The sequence below is a fragment of the Carassius gibelio genome, chromosome B22 (genome assembly GCF_023724105.1).
Source record: "Carassius gibelio isolate Cgi1373 ecotype wild population from Czech Republic chromosome B22, carGib1.2-hapl.c, whole genome shotgun sequence".
NCBI lineage: Eukaryota > Metazoa > Chordata > Actinopteri > Cypriniformes > Cyprinidae > Carassius > Carassius gibelio.
In genome coordinates this window covers 29,801,773-29,828,275 of record NC_068417.1, presented here as the reverse complement: position 1 = coordinate 29,828,275, position 26,503 = coordinate 29,801,773, and the positions used below count along the sequence as shown (strand labels likewise).

The 26,503-nt window shown below is 37.1% G+C and overlaps 1 protein-coding gene across 1 annotated transcript; it reads right to left on the bottom strand.

Annotated features, from left to right (window-relative positions):
* Nucleotides 1-1,659: 1,659 nt before the first annotated feature.
* LOC127988402 (vasorin) lies at nucleotides 1,660-20,545 on the bottom strand. Its single transcript, XM_052591151.1, has 2 exons — nucleotides 20,320-20,545; nucleotides 1,660-5,856 (listed from the first exon to the last, which is right to left on the bottom strand). The coding sequence occupies exon 2, from the start codon at nucleotides 5,821-5,823 to the stop codon at nucleotides 3,763-3,765; it is 2,061 nt and encodes a 686-aa protein (XP_052447111.1). The 5' UTR covers nucleotides 5,824-5,856; nucleotides 20,320-20,545; the 3' UTR covers nucleotides 1,660-3,762.
* Between the last annotated feature and the right edge of the window lie 5,958 nt (nucleotides 20,546-26,503).

Sequence of the window (26,503 nt, the reverse complement as noted above, 5' to 3'; positions counted from 1 at the left end):
TAATGGTCCACGCAGCCTGATTCATTCACCGTTTTCATCTTCCTCGCTCTCTTTCCCCCTCCAACCTCAGATTGACTCTGAGAAGTGAAGAGTTTGATGCTGTATATCTGTCAGCGCTGACCTGTATATGAGTGCAGGAGGGGGCCGCTGAACGAGGGGCCCGTTTCAGCCATTATCAGACCCAGCCATCAGTCTCAACTCAAATTTCATCCATCCCCCAGCTCCCCATACCTCTTTACACTCCACGCACCTCCTCTTTTCTACCTTCCTCCACATCGTGACCCCCTGCAACCCTGACCCTGAATTATCAGTGCCAGCTTTTTCAAATAAATAAAATTCCTCCATCTTTTCCCGTTTCCCCAACTGAGCGCTGTATAATGGGAACCACATTATACGCGCTGCTGCGTTTAGTTTTTTTAAGTGATTTAAGGCTCATGTTGAATAGCGTCCGTTGGGACAGTTTCGCAGTGTGCTGTGACATCCATCCACACAAGTGTCTACGAATGAACCGCATGTTCTGCTCCAGAAACATTATTGTCTTTGTCTTTATTTCATCTCAGACTCTTGGTCTTGGATTCAGCTTCTTCTCTGATGTTTAAACTCTTGCTAAAATCTTATTGAAACATTGTAATTCTGCCATAACACACAATACACTGCGTTTCTGGAAGGAGCATTTCAATGCCTGCCTGTTTAATTACTTCATTCCTTCATTTTTAGGCATGAGCAAAACGACATGGAGCCCATTAGCTGTGTTTTTCCTCTTGTTGCTTTTTTTTTTTGCTGGTCATTATGACAAAACAAACCCTGACAGGGTGATTAGGACCTCAATGTAAAGGAGTGTAGTGAAGCGAAGAGGGGAAGTTTTTTTTTTGCCATTTAAACCCTCTTGGTTGTATATAATCACACTTTTTACGTCCATTTACCAAATAAACAAAAAGAAAATAGTAGTGCTGTCAAACGATTAATCGCAATTAATCACATGCAATATATATATTTTTTTGTTTACATAATGTGTATGTGTACTGTGTTTATTTATTATTTATATAAAAATGCACACACATACTTTACATATTTTGAAAATATTAGGAAATTTTTTATTTTGAATGCAATTAATCGCGATTAAAAATCATGTTGAGCTGAAATTTGTTTGCTATAAAGTTCAATTTATTAAGATTAGTTAATAAATCTATCATGAACTAATTTATTAACCTCACATTTTTACAGTATTTGTAAATATTATGTTTATTTTAAAATATTTTAATTGTATTAAATTCAATTAATTAATTATATTGTTGATGATTAATTAATGTCAATATATTGATTGCTATTTGTGTTTGTTTGATTGTTGATATTTGTAATATTTGTAAATGTAGACTCAAAATCATTTATTCTAAAGTGCCATGTAATGAAGAAACATACAACACTATATTAGAAAATATTGAATGTTGAAGATGAATTACGCAAAAAAATATTTAGATAAATCCTGAAAGGAACTTAAATTGTTGGTGCTGATTTAAACTAAAGTCTCAAAATATAGGATTAAACCTCAAAATCCAGAACAGATCAGAAAAATTTGATTAAATTCAATCTCTGTGGACATGCTGTTTTAATTACAGAGTACAAGCATAACATTTTGGTAGGGAATAACAGTCACAGAAGAGTGGTTTTCCATTTTATTTTCTCAACAGATGTCACATTTTTCTTCCAAAGACTACACATTTTACATCCAAAAAAAGAGAAAAGGAGACTTGGCTATGTGCACAACAAAAGAGAGAAACAACAAGCATCCCAAAGCAAGCATGGGACTAATAACAGTCACAGAAGAGTGGTTTTCCATTTTATTTTCTCAACAGATGTCACATTTTTCTTCCAAAGACTACACATTTTACATCCAAAAAAAGAGAAAAGGAGACTTGGCTATGTGCACAACAAAAGAGAGAAACAACAAGCATCCCAAAGCAAGCATGGGACTTGAAAGCGGTTTTGAAAATGTTTCAAATATTTAAAAGCCCCTCATGCTGTGTAAAGCAGTTGCTCTTTCCAGTTCAAACGTTTCGATGTGCTAGACACTGACATCTTCAACGCACATACTGTATACGGTCAAAAATATGTGGTGCAGGGCTAAAAAAGGGGCTGCTGAGAGTAGGGAGAATTTGACAGTTGACCTTTCCTCACTTTGGATTAGATTACTGGCTCCATTTCTCTTAACACAACTTTACTGCACTGATAATGCTCATAAACTTGCAATTCCACATTGACACTTTTGGCTTAAACACATTCGCACTTTCACAGAGAAAAACTATCAGTCTCATTGGGTCTTGTTATATTCTTTTCTGAAGTAAACGTGTTTTTTGGCATAGTATTTTTTAATCATTCAGTACCCTGGTATATAAGAAAGTACCATGGTATTAGCACCTGATACCATCACTGTACCATAGTATGCTTTTGTTAATTTTCATAGTCTGGTTGAAACAAATGAGCAAAGCCATCTGCATTCAGCTTGGCAACGAATTAAAAAAAACCTGGCTTTTAAGACTTTCCCTAGTTTGTGTTCGGGGCCTGTGAAGCATGAGTACAGGACATTTTTAGAAAGCGGGCACGAAAAAAAAACAAAAAAAAAACAGCTTTGTTAAAAGTATTTGTTATCCATTTCCTTATATAGTAGTGTGTTTGTTAATAAGTGGAATTTGTTTGAGGTCAAAAATGACTCCGGGTGTTTATAGTCTTGCAAAGTGTGTCTTTGTCAGATGCAGGATGAAGACTTCGCTCATGTAAAGTGAGTTCGTTTTCATTTAGAAGTAAAGGCATTTTAACTTGTTGCACTCAAGTGAAAGAAGAAAGAATGTTTGCTACAATCTCATGTTTACAAGTCAAAACAAACACAACAACTAAACACAAGAATGGACACAGAAATGGCACTTAAAGAAAAAGTTCACCCAAAAATTAAATTTTTGGTTTCTTTTACCCTCATAAACTCTATCCAAACTCATGTGTTTTTCTTTCTACCACATTTAGTTGTTTTTTTAATCCATGAAAGACAATAATTTAGTTTTGGAAAGACATGATGGTGTCAATACCAGAATTTATTTTTGGTGAACTGTTCCTTTAAAAATACAAAAAACATAATGACATAGATTTAACATAACGGCGTAAACTAGACAGCTTAAGAAAAGTCTCTTCATGTTTTTTGTTTGTTTTTTCTTAATCTCACAGCAAATAATCTCCTGTGCAGGATAGATGGGGTAGAGGAACAGAGGGATGTTTAAAACCTGTTTGAAGCATCTTTTAAGAGGCTGATCACTTTCAGCTTCTCTAGGCACCTCTTAGGCACAGTCCCAATGTCTCTGATCAGTGCAATTTGTTTCTGGACAAAAAAAAAGTCCAGGCGTCCAGTCTCCGTTTGACTCCTGTCTACCACTTCCAGATCCAGCTACACAATTAATGAGCTACCTTTAAAGAAACCTGTTTTCCAGCCTATCAACACGGTGTTCATTAATGTCTGACCACTTCTCAGAGAGAAATTCTTGATAAGAGTCTGATACTTATGGTTATAAAAAGCACTTTAAGGCATCTGTGAAAATTGTTGATGGCAAATGCACCTGGTTTAAATACTGGCAGTCAGTTTAAGTGTTTGGCTAGGATGCGTTAAAATTTTCACCAACCCACCAGAGTTTATCTAGTGTCTGCATCGCACCCGCCTGCAGGAGTCATGGAGCACATTGCCCTCTGTGGGCTGGAGGTATGAATAGCGCAATATGGTTTTTACACATACAAAGGTTTTGTACAAGCTACATTATTGTTGGCTGGACACTGTCCTTGTATTAAAGGTGTCTCGTATTCCAAGGTATTTTGCACTAAAGATGGGCAAGGGGTAATGTCGTTTGATTTCGGATGTGTCAGACCATTCTCTGGACTGGTTTTTACTCCCTCTAGCTCCAGAGGAGATGTCTCATGTAAGTCCGTATCTACTGGAGCCTTCAATCTCCTTCTGCGCCGGATAACCACCACAGTAGCTACGATGGCCACTACCATCACCACTGCCACAGCTGCCACGATGGGTGTGAGAGAGGAAGACTGTTCAGTCCTGTTAAAACTTGGCACGGGGGAGGAGTGTGGAATTCCTGTTGTGCGAGCCTCCATGCAGGCACTAACTGAGACATGGACAGGCTCTCCCAGAGGACTAGCACATACAGAATAGGTGCTATTTGGCTGTAGCCCTCTAAGTGTGTATTCAGGGTAAGTTGGAGGTACATTCAGCTGTAGTGGCCGTCGGTCGGGGCCTGACAAGTTTCGGTATGTCAGACGGATTCCTCGGATGTGTGGTCGTGTGTGGATGTAACGGTGAAGGTCTAATGAAATGGAAGTGCTGGTTATATGAAGGGAGCTGATTGTGCTGGGCTGGACTGTAGCAATGGTCTCGATAGAAACTCTAGGTGAAGGTGGAGGGAAGAAGCTTGGATTTTGAATCTCACAGTAGGGTCCTGACATTGGAGGTGGACACAGGCAAACAACCACCCCATTTGAGTCAAATATACACGTTCCCCCATTTAGACAAATATTGGAGGGGCATATAATGTCCTCTTCTTCAGAACCTTCTATGATTTCTCTGGAGAAGGCAGTGGTCTGGGAAAGAGGGAAGCTGTCTGTGTCTGCCGAGGGCATCTCACTTGGTGGCGCCGGGGGAATGACGTGCGTGGTGCCTGATGGTGTGGTGGAGTTTGTGGGCTTGCTTGTAGTACTGCTTGTCCCTGCACTTGTCAACTCAATGGTCGTAGTGGGACAGCCAAAATCTTTATGCTCCAACCTTGCCAAAAACTTTCCTGAGTTTATTGGTGGAAAGTGGCAACGAGTCTCCTCCATTCTCAGCAGTTCTATTTGAGCATCCTTTACCCATGCTGGAAACCAGGCCAGGGGGCAGAGGCAGTTAAATGGGTTTTCTGCTGCAGTGAGCTTCTCAAGTTTGGGGAAAAGGTTGAAGAAGCCCTCGGGGAAGCCTTGCAAATTAAGGTTGCTCAAGTCAAGCTCTAGCAAATTAACCAAATTTTGGAAGTCTTCTGGTTTTATGGATCTCAAGGGATTCCCAGTTAAATTGAGGGTCCGTAGGCCCCCCATTGCCTTCAGTGTAGGTTGAATCTCTACAAGCAGGTTCTGGGAAACATCCAGAACATGTAGGTTCATCAGGCTGCTTAGCAGCTCCTCATTCAGACTGGTCAGACGCAGTCCAGCTATTTTAAGAGACTCAAGATGTGGTGTCTGTAAATCTTTAGGTCCAATAGGTGGGATACTATTATAACTAAGGTCCAAGTGGAGCAGCTTGGGCAGTTGCAAAGCTGGCAATACACTAATCTGATTCCCCTGTAGCTTCAGTTCCAGTAGGTTCTCTAGTCCCTCAAATGCAGCTGGGTGAATGCTCTGAATGTGGTTACTGTAGAGATAGAGCCTTTCCAGGTTGACCAGTCCAGCAAAGCTGTCTTTGGAAATGTGGGTGATTTGGTTTGAAGAGAGATCCAGGTTGTGTAGAGAGGAGAGTGGACTGAACACCGCATCAGGGATTTCACTGAGGGCATTCTGACTCAAGTCAAGCATTCTAAGCTCGCCAAGCTCTGTAAAGTCCTGCTGCTGCAAAGTATTGATGTTGTTCTGAAAGATGTAGAGGTTCTTTGTGGACGAGGGCAGGCCACGAGGCATGTTGCTCAAGTTCCGCTGGACACAGAAGTTGAAACCATTGGAGTTGCACATGCACTCTTGAGGACATCTGCTGCTCAGAGATCCACACAGTAAGTGAAACAAAATGAGATGAGACAGTGGAGATAATGGCCGCATGATTGATCACTGCCTAGCCTTTGTGACTTAATCCTGCAACAGAGAAAAAAAAACAGATGCCCAATGTTAAAACTTTATAGATTGTCTTGTATTGTATATATGATTTTGCACATTATTAGGCCTTTGACATTTTTGTCCAGTCCTACTCCTGGAAGACTACTGTCATGTCCAGTCCTGCAGAGTTTAACTTCAGCCCTAATTAAACACACATGAAATAGCAATTCAAAGTTTTGCTTTCGGGGCATCTACTATAAGCTTTCAATAATGGAGCAGATTGGGGCCCTCCAGGAGCAAGGCTGCACACCCCTGTCCTATGCAGATCATGGTAATAGTAATAATAAACATTTCAGTGTTTGATATTAAGATGGTTCTCCTTGCTAAACCATTTTGGTATTCTTTTTGAACCATGCAAAATGTAAAATCTGGGTCCTGAACCAAAACCATTTTTGAACAATTCCTTACAAACAGAAAATGGCACACATGAAGCTTTTGTCGAGGCTTTGAAACTTCATCCTTACACAGAGAAAACAACAACCATCCTATCTTGAAGGGCAGTCCTCCATTTGTGATGACCAGCATTTTTATGCCAAATGTAACATATTTATACCGTGGCAGAAAGTTTGTAAGTGTTTTTGAAGTCTTTGATATTTTACTGATTCCTCTTTAGTTAAGATGATTAAATGAATCTCTGCACTATAATTGAAGGTTGTTTCACTGTGTGGCTAAAAAACTTTTTGTCATTATTTTCCTTCACCATTTTCTAAGACCATCCAACAATGTATGTGGTCCGTGGCTCAGCAGACCGAATTTCTGTTGACCTGCCTTGCACTCAGTTTCACTCTTTCCACTGTTTGCTTAATGAGTTCATCTCAGAGTTTAGACCTCATCCCAAAATATGTCCTTAGTGCAGCCCACCCAGCGTTTCAAAGCCCAGCACACACAAACCTGGAGATACTTCAATGACTAAACTTACATTGTCTAAACATAAGTAGCTTTCTAAACATGCAAAAAATAAAGAATTGCTAGCTTAAGTGGTGCCCCTTAATTTTCAATGAAAGTCCTTGTGTTATTTTGTGTGTGTTCCTTTATGGTTTTTGTTCAACAGTCTCTTTGATTTTCTAGTGAACAAAGGCCTAGGCCAAGCCTTTGCTATCTTCTGCACCGCTGATATAACAATGTGTATGTTTGTGAGTACAAAGAATAATTAAGTGTTCCAACAAGAGTCCTGGCTGCTAAAGGGCCAGTCTATTGAGGGAGATGAACAACCATTCGTTTGGCAGGTACACTCAATCTTTTCATCCTTGTTTTCTGTCCGAGTTTTCTTTTGTGAACCTCTTTTTCTCACATCAACCATTTATCTTTTTTCTCTGCCCCTTCGTTACCTCCTCCTGTTGAAGGACAATGGCTCGGTTATTAGGAAAACTTGTGATTATAGTTTCTAACTCGGTTTTATTTTTAATCTGATCTGATAGGAAAAGCCTGTTTGACTGTGTTATGTTCCTTTGTTTTGGAATATATCTACTTATTAGCTGGTCCAAGCTAGACATTGGCTGGTCGACCAGGCATCACTTTCCAAAAATCAGCTTGACCAGCTAGTTTAGTTCTACCAGCTAATTGCCAGCTGGTACCATGTTCCAAATGTAAACATGTTACGCTTGACTTTCCTGCAGGGATGGTAAGGAGAATGAATATGTATGAGTTTGCCATTTGTTTAGATGAACTGACATTCAGTTTGGTCCAATTATTGAAACTGTAATTATTCTACTGTTTCATCTTGGTCATATAATTCATCATTTGGTTTCCCTCTCCAGCTTATTTGATATATATTTTGTCTTTGATACTTTAGGCACTGTACTTTCAGCTGCAGTTTTAAACGTCTTTTGTATGTTTTGGCTTTCCATTCCATCTTCCTTCTTGCTATGTAATGTGTTTGGAATCTCTGCAGGTTGCTTGACTTTTGAACAGAATCTGGAGCTTTCATAAAAGGGAGTCGCTACCTCCCAATCTTTTCTCTCCTGTCTTCTCTCGCCCTCCTTCCATTCTCCCTTTCTTCTCCGGCATATGCACAATCCCACCGGCACGGCAGGAATTTTGCAATAACCCTAAAAATCCATCTTCATCACAGGAAGGCATGGGGCCTCCTAAGGGTTTGACATCTCTCTCTCTCACTCATTCTTTATTTGTTTCAGGGTTCATGTACTGGTTTGGCAATCTTCTGTCAGAACTGATTGCATGAAAACAGGTTTGACGGGATGGCATGAGGTGAAGAAGGAGGTCACAGGTGAAGGAGAGCTGAATGTCATCAAGACTTCTGTTTTCTTTGTAGGTCACATCAGAGTGATCTTAGTCTTAGTCACTGATTTAATAAAAAATGCAGAATGCTACAGAATGCTGTTTCTAAAGGAATTGTTGGAGACAGTTCACCCCCAAAAAATGAAAATGTAATTAGAATGCTACTATTATAGTCACAAAAGAAAGTATATATATATATATATATATATATATATATATATATATATATATATATATATATATTTTTTTTTTTTTTTTTTCATACAATTAAAGACACAAAGTTGTTTTGGATCCCGTTGAATTTTTATTGTACCGACAAAATTCTATTTTTTTTATTTTAAATGTTCTAATGTTCTAAGTCACCAGAATACCACAGTTAGCAGAAGCTAGAGATTACGGTTTATAAAGTTTTAAATCTTAATATTCTTCTTAAAAAAAACACACTTTTTTATGCACTTATATTTGACTTCAAAATCTTAAACCCCATTCACTGCCATTATATAATGGAAGAGCCAGGGCATTTTTTTAATATAACTCCAATTGTATTCGTCTGAAAGAAAAAAGTCATATACACCAAGGATGGCTTAAGGGTGAGTAAATTAGGGGTTAATTTGAATTATTGCATGAACTATCCTTTTAAGTAAGTCTGATGATTTACGGCACCCTTTTAGCCTCTCGTCAAACATTTGAACACCAGCATGCTTACACACACCCAAAAATCATCACACAGGTATCACTCCAACACACACACACACACACACTCCCTCTGGGTTTGGCTCAGCATTGTTTTATTTATAAGCCATGAATGATGAATGAATGCCTAGCTGAATGAGAAATAATAATAATAATAATAATAATAATAAAACATCTGTTTGTATACTTATTCTTATTAGACTTCTCATTACTTCTGACAAGAATGTTTTTTAATTAGTGAGTGATGAGAGAGAGGACATGGAAAGGGGATAAAACAAGATTTAGAAACTGGAAAGACAAAATGAGTTACCTCGAATGACCCTGTTTACAGAGTATTTGTGCGGGTTTTGTTTTTCACTCTTTCCTTTTCATCCTTTATCCTTCCTTTTAAAAACTGATTTTGAATGGCGGAGTTCTAAATAAATATAGCCGAAACTGAAAGCTTAACCTAAATCCTGCAAAGAGGCTAAGAAAGTATTTGTGTATTTTGTGAATTTGATCATCCTGAAGAGTCCACAAACAGCAGAACAGTTTTTGGGGGATTGAACTAAACTAAAAATGACTAACTTAACATTATATAATAAGTTAAGTTGTTTACTTTTTCAAACAAAAGATATGGACTTACTTCAACACTGGTAACTGATTCATTTTAATGAAATATATGAAATTTATAATTGTCTGATTCAGTTTAAACTTTGTCCAGGTGGCCCTGTTCAGCTTTTTATCTAAATTTTAAGTATCAAGTTAAATACTGCTGTTAATGAATATTTTTAACCAAAATCATAGGGGTAGTTAGTTGTTAGTTAGCCTAGTCCAGTTAAAGTTAAATACTCTATGTATATCTGTATATGATATAACCTGTTATTTGATTTCAGAGATATTGAATAAAATATCCCCTTTAGTAGTTAGCTTAATGCAGTTAGCTACTTAATGCTGGTATTGCGATATAGCTAAGTATTTATGATTGCTAGACATCTATATCACAACAAATTAACACAAATATTTTGCAATTAGCTTGTTGTAGCCTTTAGCTAAACAGTAGCTTGTAGTTTAGCTAACTGCTAGTTAGCAGCTTGCAGTGTTGCTTGCTATATTTAGTTACAAATTTATTAGTAGCTTGTAGTATAGCTAAATATTTTTGGTAGTAGTGTAGCTAACTGCGTAATGCTACAACTTATTTTTAGTAATCTAAGTAGTAGAGTAATTATTTTTTTCTAAATAGTAGCTTGGCAATTGACCTGTTGTTAAAATGTGGGACACACACACACAAAAGTTTCACTCACTCGTGTACTAGTGGATAGAGGTGTGAATTTGTATTTCTATAAATAACATACTTGTAATGCTACTTTCCTGAGATTAGTCAGCCACACACACACACATATTGCCGCACAGATAAATATACATTTCCGTCAGCAGCTCCTTAGCACAGCTGCATTGTGTTACCCAGAATGCATTGGGACAGTCTCTCCGGGTGACAGCGCACTCCCATTAAGTAACTGTTTTGTGATTAGGGTAGGGGGAGGATTTAAGGGAGGGAAGCCAAAGGAGAAACAGACTTGTGCAGTTAAATGTTGATTCTGTGTGAGTGTGCGCATGCTTGTAAGCAGCTGTTTGTGTTTACGCATGCTTGAATCAAGCTCAAGAACATGTGGCTGATTTAAAATATAAAACAGATTCATCAGGGCAACTGTGATTTTCCTCATGCTTCACTTCAACCACAACAGAAGCTTCTAAAGCGGAGCCAGAGCCAAGTCTTTGCTATCCTCGACTAGCATTAAAATCACAAATAAGATTGTTTTAGTATCTTAACTCTTTCTCCCGTAGACATCAATGAGACTAAATGCAAAGCAAACAGAGACTACAAATCCGAAACCAAATAATCTGAGCTCTGCTATCTACATTAATGTTATAGCGCTAGCTTACTGTATGTCAACATTTTTATGCATTTACAACCCTTTGTAAATCTTTTTTTGATGGATTTAAACCATTGGGAATTGATTGGATCATGAAAAGTGGCAATATATAGTAGTACCATAAGCATTTTGGCTCTTTTATATTACCGCATAACATGCACGGTCTTGATGACCTCAGCAAAGCAGGAAAGTCGTTTAAGATGTGAAGTCATAGTAATATGACTATTGTAATATTTACTTTATTTTATATTACAAATATATAATTAATAAAAAATCAATACAATATATATATAAGACACTATTATAAAATCTTTTTCACCTTTAATAGACAGGACAGCAGGAAGAAAGACAGGAAACAGTGGGAGAGGTGAGAAGAGATCAGAGGTAGGAAAGTACCTTTAGCTGGGACTCAATCTCATGCTGTCTGTGCAAGTGCAGTTGTGCCTTCATGTTTGATCTGCTGCCTACAAGCCTATGGTTCTGACAAAGCTTACTTTATGCTCAGGACACTTAAATGCTGCTCGTCGTCCTTTCCTGATCCTGTGCCCCCTCTCTCTGTCTCACTAATAATCACCTAATAATATGGCAAAAAATGGTAATCAATATGCCAAAAAACATGTTTACTACACATTTACTACAGTATTGAGCCCAGTGCATTATGAGCGTTTACATTTTCCTACCTTTTTTCCCCTCTATTTGCATAGCATCAATTTAAAGGTGCAAATGTAATTTATTAATGTTACAATGTCAAGACCTCAAATTTTAGTTTCCGATTTCTTCGAATCTTATGAAACAACCATAATTAGGTCCACTTAAACAAGTAGTTTCACCCAAAACATTAACACACACACACACACACACACACACACACTCCAAGCCCTCCGGACAAACACTCTCTCAAATACACACAAAAGACGCTAAAAAGGCGGAGAGTTGCTTAAACCAGACTAAATGCAATAAAGGTAGACCGTCCTCCCCCAACTTTGCCCAGGGCCTGTAGGCAGTTCAAGTTACAATCTACTCCATGTGCATGTGCACACCTGCTAGCCATGCATATCGGCGGAGACACCGCATTTCTGTGAGAAACGTGAGAAACTTAACAAGACAAAAGACCAAAGAAGACCAACTTCCACATGCCGCTGACACACGCCAGCCTGTCATATACTGTTACAAAGGCACTGGTAGATCTATCTATCTATCTATCTATCTATCTATCTATCTATCTATCTATCTATCTATCTATCTATCTATCTATCTATCTATCTATCTATCTATCTATCTATCTACAGTTTCGATATCCACCTACCTACCTACTGTGGTAAAAACTGTGCTTGGAAACTGTAGCATGTCTGGCACGCGAAGCATTTTCAGATGGGTGTGTTTATGAAAGATGTCATTTGGTGTTCTAAGCATCCTTTTGTGTTGCACATTTCTTTCTGAAGGGCTGCATTCGAAAGGTCAGCGCGTTTGCTACTTGGTTGCCTGTAATATGTCGCTGCTATGACTAGCATGCTGTTAGGTGGCATAATCTGACGCTTGGCATTGTGTGTGCATGATTCAGATTTGCTGTGTGCCTCTCTCTTTATGAATACGCACTACAAAAATGAACAGTTTGTTTTCATACTCAACCCTAAAAACAAGGTTAATGTAGGTCAGAAACACATTTGCGTACAGATGTTAATACTTGTTAAGAGTTTATTTCTATACTCCATTGGGCAAAGAAGTAGTTTGCTATGGAGTAGTTAAATTATGTTTTTTTTTTTTTTATTAATAGAACAAAGCACCTTTTTATGATGCTATATATCTCTTTTAAAGCTTGAAAGCCTATTTATTATAACTACATGCAAAATAGCATGGAAAATAGGCTTCAAATATTAAAGTGGGGGTGAAATGCTAATTTTCACTCAATCTCCTGTTAATCTTGAGTACCTATAGAGTAGTACTGCATCCTTCATAACTCCAAAAAGTCTTTAGTTTTATTAAATTTATAAGAGAAAAATAGTCTGTGCCGATTTTTTTCGGAAAAACACGAGCAGCTGGAGGCGTGACGTGTGGGCGGAGCTAAAGAATCACGAGCGCGAGTAGGCTTTTGCGTTGAGAGCGTTTGGAAACTGTGACATTACCCTGAGGAAAAAAAAAAACATCATCCAAAACAAACCATGGCTAACAGTCAGGTTCAGCTGTATATTTATGATCCAGAATCAGATCCTGAGGCTGAAACTGAACGAGAGCAGCAGCAGCAACGACTACAACAGCGTCTGACGCTCCTCGCACTCGCTCCGAGCAGGGCTTGAACCCGGGTCTCCTCTAACAAGGAGGCTAAATGGCTACAGCCACTAGCGTCTGTTGCTAGTGTGTCTCTTGAGATCGGGGAGGTTTACCTGCACAGCACTACTCGCTGGCCTCCGATACACTTAGCGGTTTTGGAAAATGACTAAGTTCCACTTTATGTCATCTTTTTGGAACAAAAATACTCCTTCAAACTTAATTTTTGAAACTTTGTCCATGTTTAGCATGGGAATCCAACTCTTTAACAGTGTAAAAAAACTCAGTATGCATGAAATAGCATTTCACCCCCCCTTTAAACACTCTTCCTAATACACATTTAAATTCTTCATTAACATAATAATTTTTTTTTCATCAAAATGATGTATATATATAAAACTGTACCAATAAAATGTGCAATCAATCATTGATTTGTTTACAAAGGGCAAACTGCACTTGAATTGTGTTGTGACAAATGAAGAGTGAGCGAGAGCTGTTTGTACTTGTCTATACATGTCTCTTTCTCTCTTGCTCTCTTTCTGTGTGTGTGTGTGTGTGTGTGTGGGTTCAGGACAGGTTCCGTGTAGTTTTTAAGCTGTTCTTCTGGCTTACTGTCAGACTAAATCTATGTGTAATAGAATTAAACATAACAGCTTCACCTCGACGTCTCTCAAAACAAACACACACCATACAAGAATATTTATTTGACTGAGGTGACACTTGTACACCTGCTAAACACATTCAGCAGCAAGTTATTCAAGTTAACACATCCTTTATTGTTATTCCGTGTACTACGTACATAACACATAATAGGTGTCAAAACACTGCTGGCATGACGCCATAGATCTTAATGCCATGACTCATATGCAAGTGCACAGATTTCAGGCGCTAGTGTCAGTCACCAGTCAAAGCCTTTAGAGTTAAATTATGTTTAAAATTGATCTGCAGTCCAAGAGTCCAGCAGATGTTTACTCGCACTGCACAGGTGTGGAAAGCATCCATGCCAGAGAAAGAAACTATAAACTAAACCAAAAGCAAACCAACTATTCCATGGAAAGGATCTGTTTTTAGGCTATACCAAATAAGTTTAAATTTGAAGATGAATTGAATGTGAACCTAAAGTTGAACATTGATTGAACTGAGCTAGATAACGAGAAAAACAATGAAATCAGAGTTAACCATGAAAATGATTGCATGGAAAACATTCATTTGAATTTGAATGCGAAACTGATGAATGTGAACGAGAAGTGAATTAGCCCGAATTAACTGAAAAAATATTGTTAAAAAGGAAATTAAATATTTTCCTTGAACAAAAGCATATCTCATATATATATATATATATATATATATATATATATATATATATATATATATTGCATGGAATGTCAAGCTAGTTATGTACAAGGAATTAATTTGAATATGAGTTAAATGTGAACCTGAAGCTGGGATCCAAGGCATTGAATAGGTGCCGTCAGAATGGGAGTCCAAACAGCTGATAAAAACAGCACAATAATCCACAAGTAATCCATAAATTAATATCTTTTTGAGCATAAAAAGCTCCATGTTTGTAAAAAAATTAATTCATCATTAAGATGTTTTTAACTTTAAACTGTTGCTCCCAGCAAAAACAGACAGTCCTCTATCCATAACATTGATGTACAGTATCTACTGAAACCATCAGTCTGTCTGAATCAGGAGAGAAGTATGCACAGATCAAGCACTGTTTACAAAGAAAACAGTTGATGCATTTTAATATGAGAGGACAATAGGGGTTAATTACAAGTAATGTAATGCTAAATTTCTCCACAACCGTTCTAATGAAGAAACAAACTCTTCTTCATCTTGGATACATTTTCAGCATTTTTAGGTGAGCTGTAATCTATAATGTGAATTTGAATATGAATTTAGTGTGCCTGTAGTTGAAAGAAATTTAATTGAACAGAGTGCAAAAGGGAAAGAACTCACGGCTGGGACGTGCTGGAACAAATCGCCCCACCGCCCCCTTCTCGCTCCACAGGGGGTGTCCTGTCTTCTGACCAGCTGTGTCAGCTTGAGCGTTTTCTGTGTCAGGGGCTCTAAATACTCTAAAGACAGATCTCAAATCTGATATGTAATCAAATAATCGCATTTGTGATACTGTGCATATGATCTCCTTTGTTGAAAAGGTCAGATGTTCTCGCTTGCCCTGAATTAATTAAAAAGATGCTCTTTACACAGAACTCAAATGCCTTTAAAACAAAGCCGCAAACCAAACCAAATACCGAAATACTACAAAGTCAACACAGAGGCACTGTTTAGAGCTCAACACCTCAGTGCTGAATTACATAGCAGATCTATTTACACCCGACAGCCCATTAAAACAAATAAACGAATGTGATACCAGACTCAGTTCAACTCCAGTGATGATGAGGTATGTTGGAACAAGACCAAATCAATTTCTCTGCCTGTCTCGACCTGTTTGTACCATGCATGGTGACATTAGGGCTCCCTGGGAGAACATTTACCTCCTCTGAATGATGTAGCTGTTGCTTGTGATGTGTAGACATGGAGTAAGTGTGGCTAAAGTAACTTAATACTACAGGGAAGTTCTCCGTCACTCTCCAGCACACTGATCTGTTTGTGTGCTGTTGCAGCTCACTGAAAAGCAATGAAAGACAGTCCAATACAATGCGTGTGTGTGTGTGTTTGAAGACTTATCTGATCCTGTCCTGGCAGTCTGCTGATGAATTAGTTTTGGGACCATTCAGTTGTGGCACTGATCGATTAAAGTGTACAAGTGACCTCAGTGTGACTCCATCAGTATTCTCAAGTTAGTTTAGTGACTTTGTCGTTTGAACATGCTGAGGGATTAGCCGTTCATAATAGATGTCCCTTACATCTCAAAAGGATAATTCTGTCATCATGTACTCGTAATGTCACTGTCGTTCTTCTGTGAAACACGAAATGAGCTTTTTCATTCATACCATGAAAGTCGGTGTGGTCCAATGTTGTTTGGTCAACATTGGACACAAAAGAAGATTTAAAGATCTTATTTTGTGATAGAATTGACATTGAATTATCCATGAAAGTTATTGAGGTTATACGTTTTTTTTGGAAAAGTCTGTTATGCTGCATTTATTTGAGTCATATTGTGAAAAATATATTTACAATTAAAAATGACTCTTTTCTATTTTAATCTATATTTAACATGCAATTTATTCCCGTGATCCAAAGCTAAATTTCCTGCACCCATTACTTTAGAATTCATCGTCACTGTGATACATTTATTCGGGAATCTTTGATAAGTAGAAAAAGAGAAAAGCATTTATTTGAAGTAGAAATGTTTTAAAAACATTTAGTTAGTCACCTTTGATCAATTTAACGCAAGAAAAGCAGTACATATTTTTGAGCATCTTTTTTTATAGCAGTCATGTGCATGTTTATTATGTTTTTAATATAATACACTGTTGCATCGTTACTATAAATCATGCAGCAGCCAATGTAATCACAGAAGCAGATCCCTTTGATCAAACAGCATTCTCCTGAGTAACTGCGTTTGAAGGACGGCAGACGGATGTTTGCTGTTCTTAACTTGTGAAAACCTGAACACCGCCCAACAGACGCAGCCAAAGGCCATAACTCTGTCCTCGAGCGAATAACAAGATGTTACAGTTCACATTCAGAAAGAGAAAAAAAGATTTTAAAAAGAGTGGAAGATGTTCTCAGTGCACCTGGGAGATGTTTTGCTTGCAGAGTATCCTTAAAGGTAAATTGCGTAATTTCCTCCTCAGAAAATACGGCAAAACAATGATTGTTTTCAAACAGGTTTCTGCTTTTCTCTTCTATTGGTTGAATAAACAGATAGCTCCGCCCCAAACTCACACTATTGGTTGAGCTGGTGTTGCTATGTGCTGTTGGTCGGGAGTTCTCAGGGGATTCAATCAACATATGGCTTTTGTAAATCTGTCTTTGCAAATTAAGAAAGTATTTTAGCATAGCATTCAGTCTTGTCCATGCTTATTTCTAACATTGTTCTGACCTCTGTTATGCTGTATGTGTGTGTTTATTTTTCTTTGTTTCTCTTGGCATCGGCTCTTGCCTTCACTCTGCTCATGATCACACACACAGCAGGGCTACAATCGAAAGTCTGTTTTTACAAGTGGACACCATGGCAGAACATACATAAAATAAATCCTAAAAGCCACATCATGAGATAATAAAGTACTTGGGCTTTTCTTCACCACTCTTGCTTATCTCTTGTCAGCAGTGGTGGGGAAGCTTACGTTTAAGATGGATTTATATTAAACTCAACTACATTTCCTTACATTTAAGATATATTAAATACAATGAAAAAACACAAAAACATTATAATGATCAGCCTGTGAAAATCCTGAAAATTTAGTACAATCGCTACACTTAGTTGTTCCTTTTAGTTATTTATTTCCAACACTCCTGGTCCAAACGTTATTACAAAAACTAAGTTAAGACCAAGTTTAGTTACTGAAGAAAGCTTCAAACTCATCGAGGACATGGATATTCACTCCAGTATGGACAATCTTGACCTGAATGTTTATTTTATATTCATTATATATTATTTTTGATGCTTAGTTTGTGTTTTGAACTTTTTAAGCTGATTTTTGCGCTACAATTTGAAGTAAAATGTGTTAAACGGTAACTAAATGTATAATGGAAGAACTAATAATAATGAAAAAGAACATCCAAGGGCCAGGAAATACACTGAACTTGTTCTGAGCTCTCTGACACAATTAAGGTTGAATGTTGTCCCATTGTTTCGTGCTTAATGCTCCTGTATTGCAACTCTTTGTTTACCCGACACTTCAAGGAGGAAGAAACCAAAGGAAAATCAAATCCCAGTCTTAGTAGGAGGGCTCGTGCTTTGGCACTCTCTACTGCAACAGATTTTTGTGATTTTGAGTGATCAGTATAATCCAAACAAGAAGCGGCGTGTCTCTAGAGTTTCCATCTGACCTTTAACAACAGACAGAGTCGCACTCAAAGCCCAATTTTTACAATCAAAGTGTTTCTAGCTAATTAACCTTCAGATGTCAGACACTTGATTCTACCGTGGACTAATTAAGGCCATTCCTAACTTAGCATCTGCACACACTTATTCCTGCTCACTGTGTCTTAACGTCCATCATGCAGTTATTAACTATGACTGGGAAGCTCCTTTTGAGATACTCCCCTATTTAGTTGTCATGGTGGCATGACCCAAGCACTTATTAGCTGACCCTTGGGATTAGTCCAAGCCTGGCCAGGGGGGGGGTTAAGCCTTCACCTCCAAATGCCCGATATAACATCCCACTAGTCCCTTTAATTAAATTGCTGAGACACCGCGTCAGGAATGTTTGCCTGTGCTTTTTGCTTGCTCTCCTTCTATATATCTGTCTTTGCTTTTCTCATACGCTCATCCCTCCTTCGTAGTCTAAGTGCCCCCTTCGTGTTTGCCTCTCCCAAACGATGACTGGCAGCCCGCCAGCTGATCTCGAAGTCTGACCAAACAAAAATGAGAAGAACGTGTGAACATGCTTACTACAGTCATTATCGCACATTACATGAGGAATGCAGCCCAGATTACTAATGAGGGATCAGATTTAACTCGCAGCTGGGTTCCTGGTCTGCTTTGACGTCATTCATAAACAATATCTCACTAAACAAGCAAATAATATCTCGGATTTTCTGCTCAAAGAGTCAGTAGAGTGCAGTATAAATGTGTGCTTATGCAATCTGCATGCAGCCAAAAATTAAAGGTTCTTAAAAGCGTTCTTACATCTTCCAGAAGAGTATATTAAGTTTTTGAGATGCTTATGTGGTTCTGATGGTTGATGACTAAAATAGTTTGTTACATTATATGAGATCTTTAGACCAGCATATTGGTTTCTGAGTTCCTGGCAGCAAAATATGGTTTTATAAGGGACATGCTAAAGATTAAAAAGCTAAAGTCCTCTTGATAGGGCGTGCAATCTCTCCACTGCACAAAAGATCTTCTTCACTCTAAGAAAAGTGGTAATTTTAAGAACTGTTCACTGGGAGTTTCTTTGGGAAACCAAAAAAAAAACAAAAAAAATCTTCATGTGTTGTGATGATCTACTGGGTATTTAAAGGTTATGACCATTTGAGCATCTCCTTAAGACTTTTAACCAACCACAGAGCAATGAAAAGTGGCATACAGCTGAGGAGGATTACCAGAACTATTCAGAATCAGTAAAATGAATGGCCAAAATCTCAGCATGTCACTCAACCCTTGCTGTAAAGTACTTCTTAATAGAGTCCTCCACAAAACTTTTCTTCTCAACTGCTGGGGTGTCTTTGAAGCGACACAGATAATGGGTTTAAAAGCCAGAATGACTGAGCATAATCTACTTTACGCCCCATGCACTGTTTAACCCTTTTACATAACTGAAATTAATAACAAAAAAAAAGATGTTATGATACTTTGCTATGATGCTGCTGATGGTCTTGCGCAATGCAGTCTTGTAGCGTCCCAACACTGTTTATGTGTATAGTCTATTTGTGCTGTCTAAAAGTGATGTAGATTCAAAGCACTTTGTTTCGTAGATGTACCAACCGATAATAACCAGAACTGTTGTGGTTATCTCCTCAGGAGAACGCGACTAACGTCTAATCTAACTTTGTGGTTACAAGCACAAATTGGTGTTTTTGCAATCTGTTCACACATGCACATAGGTAAAACCAAGCAAACCATAATAGGGATGTCAGCCCCAAAACACACCACCATATTTGCACGTATAACATAATGTAATCAATATGTAATGTAGTGTATGTAATATAATATAACCTAACATAAACGTGTTGTTGTAGCTCCTTTATTCACATTGTTATAACTTCCTGGCTCACTATTATGATTTGTCGCTTCTAACTAGCATGCATTTGTTATGTTTAATTGTGCTTGTTTTTATAATGAGGGATAATGAGATAGAGGAACGTACTTTAATTCTCAACCATGATTTATTACCGACCAAGAAGTTCTTGCACAACATGATATATTGAATTGGGTTACCTGGTACGAAGCGCATAATTTTAAAACTGACGTGCTTTAGTGAAGCCACTCTAAAAGCTCACGAGACCAGGTAGAAACTTTTAACACAGCCATTCATTGTCAACATTTGTTTTCCTAAACAAAAGTTTCAAAATTAAAAATTAATTCCATATTATTAATATGGATATGTAACACACTGAAATGTTTTGTGCAACCCATATAGATCTATTAAAGAACCCATGAAGATATGGGTTTATTAGATGTAATATTTTCTTATGTTTACATTCTGTCATACTCGGCGAGCATCTATAAATAATTCGTTGCAGTGCTTACCTCTAAATTGCGAAAGGGGAAGCAAGCGTGCGTTGTTTTATCCACAAGAGACCACGTAGCGTAATAAAACAAATGACTCTGAAGACTCTTGCACGGTCATTCATTAGGCAGGAATAATTTCTCCTGAAGGGAAGCTCTGACACACATCACCATACAGCGCACAAACGGAGCCTCCCCGTTCCGTACAGGTTGCGTCCAACCAGACGTCTGAACTTTATGAACACAGTGGTGTTTTTACTGAGAACGGAGCGCAACACCTCCAGAGTTTCAGGAAGGAGGAGCAACACTCTTCAGGCTTGACACAACTCTCCGTCGCCGGGCTGTGGTGACAAGGGGTATGTGCCCAATAATAAAATGTTAGAAATATGTAGTGTAGCCTGCATGTGCTTAAGCAGTAGGTTACGTAGGGAGTTTGTTTAAGTTGCTGTTACATTATTTCGCGGGCACAACTTGTCATTGTTTACTTTCAGTAAGTAGCCTAAACGTATGAAGCACAGCTCACACAATAGCCTATCTCACAAAACACATATGAATGTGGTATATCAATTGGGCTATCTACCGTTTTTTTTCTGGAAGGAGCAGCTTCTGTTGAACGCGGCAAAATCTGTGAGGAAATCTTTCGCCCTCGCGCAGAATTCACGTTGAAATTTCACCCGCGAAATTAACCGAACAACGATTAAATTAACAGATCCTTTAGTGCAGATTTTTTTTTTACAGTAAAAATTTGGTAATTTGCGCTTTAGTGTTTTACAACAGTTACAATAATAGCAGTATCATAGGAAATTGTTTAGACTTCATGGAACTTTTGCTGGTCCGTTTTTTTTTTTTTTTTTTTTTTTTTATTATTTTTGAGTAGCATTTTGTTTACTTGGAGGTTTACTTGTCGTGTTAAGCTGGAGGATCTGTCACTTAGTTGTATTAGTGTGAACGTTATTTATAGCTTGATTCTTGGGAAATCATCAATGGTGTCACCACTTCCGATATGCACCCGCACTGAGACACCAGTGCCAAACCAGGACTCGAACTTGTCAATTTTTTTTCCTTTTTTAATGCAACATGCTGTATTTAACAAACAGTGATGTAAGAAACACTTCAAGTTCGAATGGTGCTGAATGTAATATTATATGTGAGATGTAACTATTGGAATGCATAGCAGTTTCGAGTTGTTTACAAGAGATGAAGTTCACTCATCCCCTTGAAAGTTTTTTAAGCACTAAATTGATGTGTACACTTTGGGTTTTTGAGTTATAGACTTAGTCCATTAAATTCTTAAAGGGGATTTTGGCTTTAGCCCTGTGAGTCAACAGTTTTGCTCTCTGTTTGTACCACTGGGATATTTATGAGATGACTTTGACAATGTCGGCCAAACATGAAACTCAGCTCTTAAGCCTAAGCATGAGTGTATTGTTATGTATTAAAGCAGCTCTGCTTCGTGTAACTTAATGAATAAGTGTGCTGAACTTTTCAACTAGCCTTTGGCAAAAGCGTACAGTGATTATACATTTTCCTCAGTTTATGCATGCATGTCATGATGAACCCACTCACATGCAAGTATGCAGCACTCACGTACTCCATCCAACTTATCCAAATCCTATAGGCCTAGCCAGTTATTTTGATTTTAGTTAGTTGTGACAGAGGAGGAATGGATTGCTTTTCCAAGAGGTACAGTACTGCAAGCAGCTGTTATTTATGACTGAGCCAAAGAACAAAGAAAGGCCATCAAAACCTTAATATGATATAAAAAATACTAAATTACACAATGATTAAAGTCTTATATTTCATTGATTTGTAACATTCAAAACAGGCACTACTAAACAATACTTAATAATAATCAAGTATTTTTTAATAAAACAACACATTTTAACAATAATTTCTGGTACTAAATTAAACACTTGTCATATGAATTTTAAGGTTTCTTAACCAGTATATTTCTTATTTTCTAGTAAAAATATCTAAACATTCTAATATTAAGTAAAATTTAAGTGAAGAGTAAGAATTATGTGTATATTGTTAATAAATATATCTATAAATATACACTATGGTTAAAAAGTTTGGGTCATTTTTTTTATTTTTCTTCAATTGAAATTTCTTAGCCTCACCAAGGCTGCATTATGACTGAGCCAATGTCTTATTATTATCAATGTTTAAAACAATTGTACTGCTTAGTATTTCTTTTTCCAGTATTCTTTGATTATTAGAACGTTCATAAAATGTTTAGCTATTTAAAATCTTTACTAACCTTATAAATGTCTATGGTGACCATTTTGACCAATTCAATGTCCTTTGTGATTTATCATTTCCAATGTACAAATTTTGAATATAATATACAGAAAAATAGAGGCTAATATCTGTATATCGACACAGAAGATGCAGTCATTCAAAAATGGTATTTAGCGCCATCACCTGATCAGATATGATATAAACTGTGCAAAATATCTGAAACACGGGTTCAAACTCAAAGTGTGGCCACTTGTTTGGACACACAATATGTCTCTGTCTGACTCTCTGTAGTGTAACTCTTTATATTAAACGTTCCAGGAACACTGTTGATGTCTTTGACCTCTGCCAGACCCCTCAGCGTAGCGGAAATGACTTGACTCTGTGTAATCCCTCGCTCTGTCCTCCTTCTCTCCTTACCTCAGATCCTCAGTCAACCTATTTTACCTCTCGGCTGTAGCTGAACTGATGCAAACATATTTCAAAAATGACAGATTAGCACTCTGTAATTTGAAACGTAGCATGTTTTAATAGTTTACTTCGTAATAAGCTACATGAGTTTGGGCCTGTTTGGTTCTTATTCATATTCTAGCCACTTTAATAAATAGCTGTTTGCTAATGCTAGTTTGAAATGTTTGAGTTTTCTGGTCTCACTGTATTTCTACAGTGGAAGTTTCTCTTAAACTCATTTCACATCAAAAGCTTTAGTTTAGTGTTAAATTTATGTATTAAAAATATATATATATTTTGTTTTCTCTCTCTCTCATGGAAAAAGGTGAAATTGCTGAATGGAATCTGGCCTGCAGCATGCAGCTCTGTTTGTGTGTATTGGTTCATGTTCCTCAGGGGAGCCTGTTAAACAGCTTTGGTCCTTCGCCAAATACCGCCTGTTAGAAACCACAGCCTCACACACTTCCTCTCTCTCTCTCTCTCTCTCTCTGGTTTATACCTATCTCATTCAACCAGATTTTCTTTGCCTTCTCTTTTCTGCCTTCTCATTATTAGCTTTCATTCCTCCCCTACGATTCTTCTCCTTTATGTGTTTACTTTACTCACTTATCAGATAGAGAAGGTCAGGCAGCCAGAACGCTGAGGTAACACACTCTCTCTCAGACACACACAGACACACTTTCTCTAAGAGTGATGATGCTTTATTTATCACGCACTTCCATGTTGCACTAGTTACACTGTAAAAAGTTTTTGATAACATACATTAGAAGATATTTGAATACATGCTATTCTATAATAAATGTGTTTTTAATAAAGGATAAAATAAAGTAGCAATGTTAGATATCTGTATATTAGCATTTCAGCATATTAGAATGATTTCTGATGGATTCTGTGAATACACCGAAGACTGGAGTAATTCAGCTTTGCAATCATAAGAATATATTGCATTTTGTAATATTACAATAGAAAACGGTTTATTTAAATTGTCATAATATTTCACACTACTACTGGTTTTACTGTGTTCAATCAAATAAATGCAGCATTGCTCGTCTTTCAAAAACATTTTAATAATAATCTTAATAAGTCCATTTCATTTTCTTAAATCTGACCAAAATAGAGGAACAGACTCAACGTGATGAAATAATGAGTGAACAAAACAGTCAAAAAAAAAACCGCTGGATTAATTTTTTATACACCGGTGCATGCTGGGAAGAGGGCAAACGAGGCTAAACCAACCAACCGCCCAAACAATTTAATAAATAAATAGAATACACCTATTTGAACACCAACAAAAAAAGCATTAAAGCTGCAGTAGGTAACTTTTGTAAATATATATTTTTTACATATTTGTTAAACCTGTCATTATGTCCTGACAGTAGAATATGAGGCAGATAATCTGTGAAAAAAAATCAAGCTCCTCTGGCTCCTCCCAGTGGTCCTATTGCCATTTACAGTTACTGACCGCTCCCGGTAAAAAACAACCAATCAGAGCTGCGGTCCGTAACTTTGTTTGTGTTCAAAATGTAGAAAAAATTATATAATAAGCGAGTACACCATGAATCCATTTTCCAAACCGTGTTTTTAGCTTGTCCTGAATCACTAGGGTACACCTATAATAAGTGTTTATATTCAGACTATTTTAGATTGCTTCGGGGATACCGCGGCGGAGTAACCCAGTACTTTAGTGATTCTTCATAGACATAAACAGAGAGAAGTAGTTCCGGCTACGATGTTCTTTCGAAAGACGCAAGCAGTTCTGTTTATTAACCGCTAGAGCGTCAAAAGTTCCCTACCGCAGCTTTAATTCAACCCATGCTTGATGTTAAGACATCAATTCGTTTTTTTTTCTGTTTGTGAATCCGTCTCTCCCTCTCTCTTTTTGCCCATCTGTCTGGGTGTAACTATCTTTACTGTAAACGTCTCCCCTCTGCTGTATTAATAGAAGAGCATGTGTAATGATAGAACCACCTGGCTAAAACACAGCAAACGGATCTAACACATTCACATACTCTCTCTCTCTCTCTCACACACACACACACATGCTTTTCACATACTTCTCATTGCCTTATCTGCGCAAACCAGTGTTAATTTTGACACGAAATTTTAATTTAGTTTTAGTCTTAGTCTTTTGACTATAATTCTTTTTAGTTTTAGTCAAGTTTTAGTCATCTGATTTGTTTTAATTTTAGTCTTATTTTAGTCGACTAAAATTGCTTGGTATTTTAGTCGACTAAAATTGCTTGGTATTTTAGTCGACTAAAATAAGACTAAAATCAATAACAGATTTACTAGACAATTTTTTACAGCTGGTATAGGAAACAAACTTAACCAAAATATATAAAACACAAATTCAACTTTATTTCAACACAACTGTGTCTTTATTTCGATTCAAAAGCTTTTATGCAGCAACAAACACTGTCATGATAATGTAAACAATAACTAGCTGCCAATTGACCATCAATAAAAGAAAAATAACGTTAGGTCCAGGACCTTAAAGCTTACAGCTGAGCTGAACAATAAGTGCATACATTTAAAGTAAATATTTAATAAGTTGGCAGCTAGGTGGATAAAAAAAGTAAAGTGTAGTATTCATTTGTCTAGCAATATTGTATGTTTTAAATACTACAATATTGCTAGATTTGTATGTATAATGATAGGATGTGAACATTCATGTTTCACATGACTAATATAGAAATATTTGTGATATTGTCAACAAGTAGAACATTATAAAATATACTAAACATTAGTATTAATCAAATGTATTTATCATGATATTACGTATTAGTATTGTGCTCGCATCTAATTTGAAGAAGGGGCTATTTTACAGTACTTTTCACTTCGTAATATTTAATGCTACAACATCTACGCACTGCACTGTTCCAATTTTGCTTAGCTCAATAAACAAAAGAACATCGTTGTACAGGGCCGTGCACAGACCTTTTGAGGGGCATGTGCTGAAACTGAAAAAGGGCACCCCCCTCCCTTTTTTATATCAAGATTATTTAGTAAGCCTGCATAAAAGGAAGAAGTGGTCACATCTTCATGACAAATTCAGTAACACAAAATAATAGTCTCAAAAGCTTTAGATTTATTCACGATTAATAACAACCATAATAATAATATTAGATAATTAGATAATATAGATAAACAGGGTTTTAAGGGCTTCTTTAACCCTAATTACAACATCAACCTTCTGTGAGCCATGTACCTGGCAAAATTTGACACTGTGGTGGACCAGGGATGTTGGTCTCTTGAAGGTCTCTAATTCACTACACTTTCCCTAAAATAAGCCAGCAATAAAAAAATAAATAAAAAGTGTGAAAACTACAGTTGCAGTGAAAAGCATTTCTGAAGGATCACGTGGCACTGAAGAGAACTGAACTGGAGTAAAGATGCTGAAAATTCAGCTTTGATCACAAAAATAAAAAATCACATTTTAAAATATATTCAAATAGAAAACAGTTATTTAAAATTGTACAAATATTACACAATATTACTGATTTTGCTGTATTTTGGA